The 12,548-nt window shown below is 30.3% G+C and overlaps 2 protein-coding genes across 4 annotated transcripts; one reads left to right on the forward strand and one right to left on the reverse strand.

Moving 5' to 3' along the window:
• Window positions 1-3,163: 3,163 nt before the first annotated feature.
• Window positions 3,164-5,335, forward strand: LOC124921234. Of its 2 annotated transcripts, none has more exons than XM_047461860.1 (6): window positions 3,164-3,419; window positions 3,684-3,732; window positions 3,825-4,307; window positions 4,413-4,595; window positions 4,677-5,035; window positions 5,116-5,335. In XM_047461860.1, exons 2-5 carry the CDS (start codon window positions 3,700-3,702, stop codon window positions 5,001-5,003), a joined length of 1,026 nt encoding a protein of 341 aa, XP_047317816.1. In that variant the 5' UTR covers window positions 3,164-3,419; window positions 3,684-3,699; the 3' UTR covers window positions 5,004-5,035; window positions 5,116-5,335. The 2 variants fall into 2 exon arrangements, with proteins under 2 accessions (XP_047317816.1, XP_047317817.1); XM_047461861.1 differs by having other exon boundaries at window positions 3,164-3,406.
• Window positions 5,336-6,162: 827 nt separating this feature from the next.
• LOC124920625 (probable hydroxyacylglutathione hydrolase 2, chloroplastic) lies at window positions 6,163-8,251 on the reverse strand. 2 transcript variants are annotated; one of them, XM_047461151.1, is made up of 8 exons: window positions 8,106-8,251; window positions 7,560-7,748; window positions 7,270-7,473; window positions 7,076-7,199; window positions 6,879-6,979; window positions 6,726-6,800; window positions 6,534-6,632; window positions 6,163-6,468 (listed from the first exon to the last, which is right to left on the reverse strand). In XM_047461151.1, exons 1-8 carry the CDS (start codon window positions 8,130-8,132, stop codon window positions 6,322-6,324), a joined length of 966 nt encoding a protein of 321 aa, XP_047317107.1. In that variant the 5' UTR covers window positions 8,133-8,251; the 3' UTR covers window positions 6,163-6,321. The 2 variants fall into 2 exon arrangements, with proteins under 2 accessions (XP_047317107.1, XP_047317108.1); XM_047461152.1 differs by lacking the exon at window positions 8,106-8,251 and adding an exon at window positions 7,908-8,049.
• Between the last annotated feature and the right edge of the window lie 4,297 nt (window positions 8,252-12,548).

A 12,548-nucleotide genomic window follows, 5' to 3' on the forward strand; every position in this document is an offset into this window, starting at 1 on the left:
AGCTCTTTAAAAGTCTCTCCATAAGAAGGATATTATGCGATATATGTTTACCCAGTATAAAAACAGATTGACCTAAACTAACATGGTTAGGCATGACTATTTTAATGCGTTTAAAATAATTTTTGAAATGATCTAGTAAATAATATTACAACACGAAATGGGTCTAAAATTACGAATTCCCTCGAGTACAAGGCACCTCGGGATAAATTGAGAACCGTAACATTCCATTGTTTAAGCATTCTCCTATTCTGAAAGAACTTGATAACACCTTCGCTAACCTCATGCCCGATTACTCCCCAATTTTACTTGAAAACCCTTGCATTGAACCCATCAGGACCCGACTTTTGTCCCCACTCATACTAAACAAAGTCACTTTAATTTCCTCCTTGTTGACAACCTCAATCATCCGACGACTTTCCTTCATGGTGACATTCTTGGTTAAAATCTGATGAAGAAAGTGAATCTTCCTTGTGACTTCCTTTTTACCTGAAGTTCCAGTTAAAAGATATTTAGTGTATGAGTAGAGAAAACATGAATTAACTTGAAGAATTTTCAAATGATCAGTAATCTTTTTCATTCCTATTCAGCTAGTATTTAAGGGCTCCTGCCTTCAGAATTAGTTCACCCTTCTATAGTAAAATCTAACTGCTTTTGCCAACTGTTTATGCCCAGTCTGTTATAAGTGCTGCAATTTAATCAATTGCTACAAAGAACTGTCACCTATTGTTACATAACTTATTCAAAATCTAAAACCTGATGTTTGCACAACTTATTAAAAAAATTACAGAATATGCCGACTTCGTTAACAATTCGTCGACTTATTAAGGGTTAGAAAACATAATCCTAAAATGCTCTCATAACAGATTGTTGGTTAGAAATATAATGTTTGAAGTGATATCGTATAGTGATTACATATAATATTGAATTGAAGAGAAGTTAATAATATTGAGAGGTCTTGTGTTCAAGCTCGTTAGGCGGAAAATTCTGCGCCGAGGTAATTGGTTAAGTGTGTTTACGGGTTATGTGTGCTTAATTCTCCTGTGGACATATTTTAGTTCAATTCCACCTGATAGCTCTTTGCGTTTAAATGGGGGTCATGACTGTAAGTGTCATGTTAGTTCTCCATTAATTCCAAAATATAATGCTTGAATTGATATTAATTAGTAACTAAAAGGTGTAACTAAGATATATTAATTTATATGATAATGATAATTAAATATTTGAATGAGTATTGGTTGGCTGAAGTGAGCAGATGTCAATAATATGAATACTCTAAGTAATATTAAATGGCCAAAATAACAAATTATGGTTATTTATTGGGGTAAATTGTAATTTGGGACATCTTTTTTTGAACTTCACAATTTAGAACTCCTTATTTGGGCCAATTGCAATTTGAGATCTCTTTTTTCGAACCTCACAATTTGAGACTCCTTTTTGGGTCAATTGCAATTTAGGAATTCTTCTCTCGAACATCACAATTTGGGATTTTGTATTGTCGAGTTTAAACAAAATAGAGTTTTTCCCTAATAGAAATGGATGTCGGTAAAAAAAATTATATTATGTTCCCTTTATATTAAAAAATTTAATAGTGACATGTAATCATAAATGTCACATTTTATAATAAATGTCAATTTATTAAAAACAAAAAATTAATTAAAAAAACCCTACATCCATCTTATCCCAAATTAAACTTTATCATGACTCCATCCTTTTCACCATAGTTTGACTCCCCTACCCTTCATCTCGCGATGCTCGACTACCCTCGCCCTCGCCTGACTCCCTCTTCTTTACCTTGCAATGAAATGAAGTTGAGTCGGGCTTAAGGAATTTATGATTACGTGTCAATATTAATTTTTTAATTATAAATATCACATAATACATTTTTTGACAAACGTCCATATCCTTTAGGATAAAATCTCATTTTTGTACAAATCTGACAATGTGGAGTCCCAAATTTTGAAGTTCGTCCATATTCGTAGGATAAAACCTCATTTTATACAAATCTGACAATGCGGAGTCTCAAACTTTGAGGTTCGAAAGAAGATGTCTTAAATTACAATTACCCCTAATAATAAGCCCAAATTGTGAGGTTCGAAAAAAAATGTCTCAAATTGTAATTGGCCCCCAATAAGGAACCCCAAATTGAAAGATTTAAAAGAAGATGTCTCAAATTGTAATTGATCACAATAAACAGTCATAAATTGCAAAGTTCAAAAGAATAAGTTCCAAATTGCAATTGACCTCTAGGAGTCTCAATTGTTATTTCAGCCTATTAAAATAGTAATTAATAAACAAAATTGAGAATTATACCATTTGTATATGATAATTGTGATATTTTGTTTATATGTTTCGACGGCATAATCACAAAAATCTACATGGATATATATTGACTATATGATGAACAACTACGGAAAAAGTTGGTTAGAAATAAATAAAATTTGTTGAGATTAAAATTGAGAAAAAAAAACAACTAAATATTCAAATTAAGGGTATATTATATTTATAATGGTATTATTTTTTTTTAAAAAAAATACCCTTATAAATATAATATACCTTAATTTGCCAAATTTTAGTGGTGACTCTTACTAAATGTATAATATTTCCATATAGAGCTTTATATAAGCTTTTTTGATATGCAAAACTTTTTTTTTATCAAAACACATTAGGAAAACAATGAAAGATATGGAGAAAAATTAAAATTATATTCTAAACAAAAATAAATGAAAAACAAAAATATTTTCCATTTAATTTAATTATAAGATATTTACAAATGGATAAAACTATTCATTATAATATTGTATTTGAGTTTGTAGATTTGTGGATTTGTTTTTGTACGCAGTAACGGACACTTTCTCTCTATAAATATAAAATAGTCATCAGCTTCATATCTCTCTCTAACTTATTCCTTTTCGTCTTCTCCAAGTAATACATCGATTATGCATCATTTCATCTAATAAATAAAGATAATTATATCATTTATTTTTGAAAAGTAATAATATTTAATTAATTTAAAACTTTATTTAAATAATAAAATATAAAAAATAAACCTAAGATTTCAAGAATCCAGAAAATAATAATATTTTTTAGGCCCAGACCTACGGCCCAGTAAATCTAAGCTGACCTCACTTTTTTATTTTCTTCTTTTTTTTCTCTCTTTCATTTCTTTCTCCAGAATTCTAAGCCTAGACGGCTAGACCTAATCTTCTTCATCTTCTTCATCAGTTCTTTCCATTCCTAAACCTTAAACCCAGTTGGGTTTCGTAGCCAGCCATGAAAATTTGATTGAAGATTCAACTGGATCGATCGCTCCACCTAATCGTTGCTGCAGATTCATCAGAATCGTACTCCCAAGATCCTCGTCGCCTGAATCAATCCAAAACAACCCAAATCATTCAAATTCCACCTGGTACGTGAAAAGGGTCTGTAATTCAATCGGAAACCCCAAATCTTTGTTTTTCTATATGTGCTATTTTCGATCATTTCTTTTTCTGATTTTTTTCATTCATATAATCCCTCTTAATTATGGTATCTTTAAATTCTATATCTATTCTTTCTAATAAATGTATAGAATGAATTCTACAAGTTCTTTTTGTTAGGAAATGTTGGCTGGTTTTTATTTTCTTGTTTCACTAATTATTTGTATGTGATTTTCCATGTTGTCTTCTTATAACTACTATTTCTAGATTAGAAGATTATGCAATGAGCCAAGGACAAGAAGCTGCTGAATTGATGGTATGAAGCTAAGCTAGACCTTTGCATGTTGATTTATATAACTGTTGTCAATTTCAATGTATGGGTTAATGATATCCTTATCAAACTTGCAGAGGATGAATGATTCGCTTAGCGAATTGCCAGATGACATTCTGAACAAGATTACTTGTATGATGGACATACAAGATGCAGTGAGGACAAGCATTTTATCGAAAAGATGGAGATATATCTGTTCTAAAATGTTTGAATCACTCCTTTCTATTAAGCTTCAATCTATAGATATAAGCAATCTTGAACTGACTGAGGTTCTAGAAAAGTGCCCATTACTTGAAAAATTGACTCTGCGTAGCTGTTCTAAGCTCACCTCTTTGAGAATTGGTCATTCCAACAACACTCATCTGAAGATTTTGTCCTTGGAAAATTGTTTCAATCTTAGGGAGATTGATGTTTCTGCTAACAATCTCCATACACTTGAATTGAGGGGTGTGTCAAGATGGTCCAAATTTGATATCAAAACCCCGAGACTGGTTAATGCTTTGTGTCATGATATCTCGATGTTCGAAAGTCTAATTTTTCCGTCAAAATTATCTGCACAAGTAAGAATTCCAACATCTTCCTCCAAGTCTGTCCTTGTTAAATTGTACTTTATCCTTTTTTTTTAACTAACCGAGGTTATTGTTTCTTGCTGTTTGTTTATCAAGAACGTGGATGGTGCAATGCCTGCATTGCCTATTCCGAGAGTCTCTCGATTCTCTAGTTTAAGGCAATTCTCTACTGTGAGGCGGTTGGTTTTGTCTGTTTCCCCATTCAGCAAAAATGATAGATTGTTATGGGTCAGTTATATCTTCATGGCTTTCCCCTTGCTGGAAACTTTGGAGCTAAATGTAAGACATGACCCAATACTCCTCTGACAATTCTTGATGATAGATTGCATAATTTAATATGTTTTTTTCTTAATGCTGCAGTTGTTCTGCCCGAAGAGGCAGCCGAAAGAGATATGGAAGGACGTCCTTGACAAATGCCCTAATAGATCCATAACCAAGCTAGAGTTGAATGGTTTTGCAGGAAACCATCACGAAGTTTACTTGCTTAGGTATCTATTGGAGAATCTATCCGGGCTTAGAGTATTGTCCATTTGTCCATCGGAGAAGGTGTACAATAGCTGCGATGGTTGGGTCAATGGAAAAGAAAGCATTTTGGGAAAAGAATGGTTTGAAAATCATTCTGGATGGGTTCGTTCAATAATTTCTCCATCTGTTCATCTAGAGTTTCTATACTACCATCAGCCCTGACCCGCGATTGAAGACTTTGAATTGGGATTCAGGTTGGTTTTTTAATATTTTGATTTTAAGAACTAAATGAAACTTTCAACTAACTAACTTGCTCTGTTTTACTAATTTATAGGAAATTTGTGAATTACTCCTCTCCTCATAATGCATGCGGCCAAGTGATCAAGCAGTCCAGGAATTAAGCTTCTTTGCTAATTAAAGTTGTACTGTTAAATTTATCCTCCAAATCCAAATGTGAACTTTTACATACTGTCTAATTCTTCTGAAGATATTTCTTCTCTGTTTGGCTATTTTCATAAATAGGACATAAATAAAATTGAAGAATATTTGGTTTGCTAGTAGCTAGCTTCTTTTATAACTATCTTCTCTTCTTCTTCTTCTTTTTCTTCTAACATGTTATAACAGCTATAGCTTGTGCAGCTTAGTCCTTAGGTTTGTGGCAACCATGAGATGAAGTAGCAGTTTGTTTGATCTTGTTCTTTTAAGAGTTTTTTTGGCTGTTCAAAAAATTGTTTGATAAAATAGTGTAGGTTATTTGGGTTTTTAATTGGTTTAATTATAAAAATATTTTTTTTATTTAAATTTAATAAAATTACAGTGATTTTATTGTTAAAATGATAGGTAGATGGTTTATGATGATTAAACTGACTTTAGAAAGAATAATTTCAAATTTCATTTTGAGAATTGAATCATTGCCTATTATTAGCTTTTGAAACTGTTTATAAAATATTATGTTTATAATTAGATTCTATGAAGATTGATCATTGATTTAGATTTTAGGACTGATAAATTATGAAAAAAAGTGATTAGTTGATGTTTTAATTGTATGAGTTAGAAAAAATGGGATTTGAATAGATCAAAAACATTTGGATACTTGACTTAATGAGTTACAAAAGTCCATAATATTTTTGTTTTGTTTCTGAAAATGGATTTAGATAAAAAAAAATATATATATATATATATATATATATTCAAATCACTAGTTTCTCTTTTGTGTGGATATTTGTTATGACCATATTCAAACATATTTCTTATGACAAAGATTTTTTTGTCCAATTAGCAGTCGAGTTTTGGTGGATATTTATTGTTTATTCCATCTGTGTTTGTGCCCTTGAAAAGTGTTTTTTTTTTTATATATAATCTTTAGAAGTTTTAACCAAGATAAATTTATGCTTTTTTTTATTTACACAAAGGGTAGGTTTTTTTAAGGGTAGGGGAGTTAAAAGAATTAGTAAAAAATAATACAAGAAGAAGAAACCTTAACTCTGTACAAATAGGAAGTAAAAAAAAATGTATGTATGTTGCTGCTATATATACCTAACTAAAAGCTATCCTTTGCTTGTCGGATTGCTCCCAATGCTTCCTCCTCACTAGAGGTCGCCGGAATCTTTAAAGACTGTCGGATTTCCGCACTTGAAGTCCGTAGGAACGGATTACACAACTTCTCCTTCTTTAGCGTAAATGGAACCTAAACCCATCAAAACCGAGATTAAATTGTATTCAAGTTGAAAATGAAACTCCTAGAAATTTTACCGTAGGCAATCCCTTGTTACGGAGTTGGGTGACATGAGCAGCATACGACCTAAGAGCTTCATTCTTTGGTTCAATCGACAATGCAAACTTCGCATTACTCTGTCAGCAAATTAAAAACTGTCATATGACAAACACCAAAAACATTGGTCTAAAAAATCATGGGATGGGATGGGATTGATCATAAGACAATACCAAAGTGTACTCGTGACCGCAGTATATGTTTGTATCATCAGGTAGAGCCAATATCTTTCTTAACGAAGAAACCATCTATAAAGAGTAAACAAAAATGAATAGATTTTTACGACAAAAACAGGTGTAGAAGAGAGATCATATAGAGAATAATACCTCTTCTGGTGTCCCTTCAAAGAGTTTACCACATGATAAGCTAAATAGAGTGTCTCCTGTGAAAACAGCTCGCGATCTAGGAAAATAGAAACTGATATGACCTGCAATGAAATGAATTACACCACACACAACAGACACACAAACAAAATTACAAGGTTGAACAAGAATCAAATACAAACAAACAAACAAACAAACACCTCGTGTATGACCAGGTGTTTCGAAAACCAATACTTCATGACCTGCAAACATCCATCTATCCCCTTCATTCACTACAATGTCAATGCCAGGAATCCTATCAGTGTCTTTACCTGATCCAATTACCTAGAAAACAAAAACCCATAAATAAAAATCAATCAATCCAGACCAGAGACAGTTGATTTAATAATATTACCTTGGCTCCATAAAACTCTTTCAACTCCAAGTTGCCGCCAGTATGATCATGATGATGATGAGTGTTGAGTATGTAATTCAAATTTCGATTTTTCTTAGTGAGAGCATCTATTACAGGAACTGCTTCAGAAGGATCAACAACTCCAACTGTGCCAGTGTGCACATCATGTAGAAGATATGCATAGTTATCCCTTAGACAAGGAATCTGAATATATATAATATAAAACCCATATCAGTTTATGATCAACAAAAAGAATGAAGAAGAAGAAGAAATGACACAATCATTGATACCAATTCAATCTCCAAGGTAGATGACAATTTAATGACACTGCAGAAATGGTTAGCTCCAAATGTACGAGTAACACCTCTTAATGTTTTAATAGGTAGTGACAAGAAGCGGACAAATCCATACAACAAATTCTTTCTAAGGCAAAGCTGTCTCATACCCGGCAAAACACAAAACCCCCTCCTCCTCCTTATCTATAAAATAAACATATATATATAACCTAGTTAGGCAGATAGAGATAGCAATTACAATTATCTAGAAATCATTGAATCTCTCGTATGTATGAAATACAATTGTTTGTTTGTTTGTTAGTTTGTTTTTCCTGAAATAATAAAAATAAGATCTTGGAATACCTTGGTCATATTTAACAATGAATTCTGCAGACAAATAGCATGGATCTAGTGTGAAATTATTAGATTAAATCGCGGGATGATGATGATGATGATGAAGAAAGAAGAGATTGGTCTCCTTTATCGGCAAGAAGTAGTAAATAAACAAAAATGCATACATAAGAGAGAGAGAGAGGAGAGAGAAAGGGAGAGAAAACTAACTCCGGAAAGAGGGAAGGATCCGGCCATGACCGACGAAGCTCTTCTGGCTGGTGCAGATTATCATTTTCATTTCATTTTGTAGAGAGAGAAAGAGAAAGAGAGTGGGTCTGGGTTGGCATTACCATAATAATTTTGGGTAGAGAGAGAAACTCTCATCAATTTCCTCCCCCCACGCGTTTATTTAATTAACCAAATCATTATTATGGATTCATTCTCTAATTAATTATTATTATTATGCAATTTTAGGCAATTGTTAATAAGATTTGCATTTAGTTATTTCATATTTTTTTTAGTGAGAAAAATGTTATCTTTTTTTAATTTTTAATTAATTTATCATGTTTTTTTTTAATAAAATGATATTTAGAGACATTTTGAAATTTGTGAAAAATTTTGGTGAATAAAAAAATATAGAATTTGGGGAAAAATTTGAGAAAATTTGAATATAGATAAATTTTGTATTTATTTTTTAAACAATTTCATAATGATATAATTTTATATATGATTTATTAATTTAAATATATTTGTGATTTAAATTAAATATTTTTTCGAGGCTAGTACGGTTTATGTAAGAGTACTTGAAAAAAAACAGAAAAAAAAGAATTATTATTTTATTTTAAAAATTGGTACGATGACAAGTAACAATAAGTAAAGAAAAGGAGAAATTTGTTTTATAGTAACAAATGTTGAAGATGTTGGTATTCCATTTAATAAATTAATTAAAAAAATAAAAATATTATGTTAAAATTAAGAGGATTATGGGTTGGTTCTTTCGTATTTATCTATTAATTTGTTTCTAATAAAATTTTATAGGACTAAAATGGTGATAAATAATAAAAACATCATAAATTCAAGCCCAAATAATAATTTAACCATTAATTCTTATTTTGCATTTATATATCAGTTTTAGTCCTTAGAGACTCATATAATTCCATTATAACCCAGATTCTTTTTATTTTTTAAATTTTTACCTCGAAAACACATATAATGCAGGCTTTGTCCTTGAAGATTAAAGGATAAAAGTCAACATTTGAAAGAAAAAAAAATATAGAGATAAATTAAATATTATCTCATTAGTTAATGAATTATGGTGGGTAGGTCTTGACTATTGAATCTGCACAGATTCAGAAAACAAATAAATAGTATTATCTGCATTATTTTATTTTTTATTCTTTTGCTAGAGGAAAGATTTGTATGTACTGAAGTAAGTGTTTTTGAGATACTCTTTTTAAAATATAAATAAAGTTAGTAAATACAGAAACACCAAACGATCTAGGCGGTTTCATTCAGTCATTTATATGTTTCTTGTCAATTTCGAGAGGATGATCGCATCTCGCGCTCGATAACCGTCCCTCTATAACTCACATTTATCTCAAGTGTCAAGTGAGACGAGGAAAAAAATGATAGGCGCAAATAGAACTCGTTTAAAAATTTTAATTTTGGACTAGTTTTGACTTTGTATAGTCGTCTCTTAATCTCATTCTTGATAAATTAGAAAAAAAAATATTTTACGTATTCAAACGCATTTTATAGATTTTGTTTTTGGTTCGGTGATTGGTTATACGTGAGAAATGTAATTTGCGCTATTTCTCATGTGCCCGTCACATGAAAGTATATACTTTAAACTGAATAATTTAAGAAAAAAATATTAAATTAAAACATACATCTAATGATGAATTCAAGCTTAAACATAGTCTAATTTTGATATAAATCTACTCTAAAAGCATGTGCGACGTTATTGTCATATATCCTAAGTCTAAAATATATATATATATATATTGAGAGAGGTAGAAATTTTTATATTTTTTAACAAATTGGGAAGTTTATGTATTATGTGAGGTGATTGGAAAGTAGAAGGCATAATGGTGTGAAGCTTGAGCATAGGGACTCCGTCTAGGTGTGGGGTTACTTGTTTGAATCTCAGTGCTTGCTCCTTTTATTCCTTTTTTTATAGGTTAGGCTTCAATTTTTTTTTAGTTTGGTGAATGAGTTCATTGGTCGATTGATGAGCTCTCCCCCCACATAGTGGGATGAAGTTATCGGTCACTGGTTGATTTTCTCAATCGAAGCCAGGACTAGCAGCCTCGGTCACCCACCAACAAGTCAACACATCATACCAAAATTTTAAAAGTTGGTTTTGTTCTCTTTTCGCATTCAAATCAATTGGTAATCCTAGATTGACATACAACAAAAATGGAGCTTCCTAAAAATAATTCAAATATTACATCAACTTTAATCATGACATTTGATATTTTTAACAAATTAATATGGCATATTTTGAAATAGAGGATTAGGTCATTTTATAAGCACACTAGATATTCTCAACATCATTTGAAACATGCCTACCTAGGAGAAAGTTAAAGTCAGCCCTGCCTCAAGTCAATCCCCGAATGGCTTTAATTTCCTGATTTCTCGAAAATAAACTAAAAGTTTGTTGGGTAAATTGTTCTTTCTCGGTCTCTGGTTTCATGCAAGAGCTTAGGGAAAATTATCAAGCTCCTTTTTGCCAATTTTGAACCAAGGAAAATGGTCGAGAAATGAGCATTTGACTTTTTTTTTCCAAAATTGAATTGTTTTCTAGTTGCGCCACATGGAGAAAATGACATAATCGTCATAATCGTGGATCGCCTACTACGCGTTCGACACTCCTCCATCGTCGAGAGGCGTTTCACGATCTGTTGACGGCCTCTAAGGTCTTGGTTGACCCTTTTGTTGCCTTGAGGCTAGGACTTATTCCTTAACTGTCTGGCATTGGTGCATGATTGTGATTGGTCCATGTTATGGTTTGAAAAAATTTTGGGGTATGAGTGTGATGCTAGCATGGGCCTATATTTTATTTATTATTTTTTTAATGTACAAGACAGACACAAATCCAATTGAATTAACAAAAATATATGTCTCAATTTGTTCATTTAATTGAATTAAATATTTCTACTATTTTTATATTTTATTTAAATTATTTCGGAATTTAATTATTTTGGATCTAATTGATACAATGTCGTCTTCAAATTAATTATTTTAATCAGATGTAATTAGTTGTAATTAGTCTGTAAAGAAATATTTTTTAAAGAATTTGTTACTTTATAATATATTTAAAATTATAATATATAGGGGGCAAAATATTGGTATCTACAATAAATAATATATTTAAAATGGTTAAGAGTAAAGATTTCAATCCATAAAGAACATTAGTTTATATGCTCTATCATTAAGTTATGATAATTCATTTTTTTTTTTAATAAAATAAATAATCTATAATAGTGAATATAATCTTAATTTAATTAAAAAGTGGGTAAAATGTCCAAATTTTGAAACCTAGATAGTTAAAATTTTGTTGGCTATTATAGGTTTTACTTTAGCTTTTTTCAAGTTTTAAATTAAGAAAGCAATTGATCCATTTTATCATTTCTAGTCTTGTAATAAAAGTTTGTATTCATTCTATCTTAATTTGATTAATTTGGAAGGGATTGGAGAGGACAAATGTTGAGAAGTTTATGCCCATTATTTTAGTTTCGTCTTTTATAAGGTTGTTTTATCAAATAGATTAGATTATGTGTGTGGTTGTGGTCGACATTCATCAAAGGGCGACGTGAGATCTTCTACACGTATGTGGATTATGGTGTTGAGTAAGTCATTTTTGTTAAACATTATTTTGTTAAGTTTGATATTAAAAATGTTTAAGATCATGTTAATTGAGATTTTAACGAGTTTTCAAATTTTGTCAAAGTTATTGAAGAATCACACATGATAATTTGTTGTCTCCCTTTTTGTTCATCATCTATATGAAAATTTGAAAATATATATGTGGGTGGATTGTAGGGCATGGTTCCGGTCCTATTTGTTCTTTCCAATTTACTTTTTGTTGATCAATCTTTATATCATTTATATAAATAATATACTTATCTTGCTTACTTTAATAGTTATTTTTTTATCATTTATATAAATAATTTATATTGCTTACTTTAATAGTTTTTCTTATAACTTTTAAGCATTGAAGTTATGATATAATAAGATCAATAAAAAAATCATCAAAAGTCAAGAATGTTAAGTGCTAGTTTGATATAAGTGGAGATTGTAAATAAGTTTAGTTTTAATCAATAACTTAAATCAATAAATTCTATTAATTAATTTTCTTTTTTGCTCTTTATTATACTTAATTGACAAAAAAAAAAGAAGTTAAATGTATATTTAAATGAATAAATTTAATCAAATAAGTTTAATCAAACTAGCCTTAAAAACATTAGACCTTTTCCACAAATTCTGAACTCAAATATTATTTGAAATAATAATCATTAACACAAGCAATTTGATGTCAAATCTTAATTTACTTTTTTTAATACAGATTTAAAGTCAGCTATTATACTCTTGTTCATACAAGTTTATTAAAAGATTTAAACATCCAAATTTAATTTCTTTGTTTTTTCTTTCTTCTTGTAATCGGATGAT

The sequence above is a fragment of the Impatiens glandulifera genome, chromosome 1, assembly GCF_907164915.1.
Source record: "Impatiens glandulifera chromosome 1, dImpGla2.1, whole genome shotgun sequence".
NCBI classification, from domain to species: domain Eukaryota; kingdom Viridiplantae; phylum Streptophyta; class Magnoliopsida; order Ericales; family Balsaminaceae; genus Impatiens; species Impatiens glandulifera.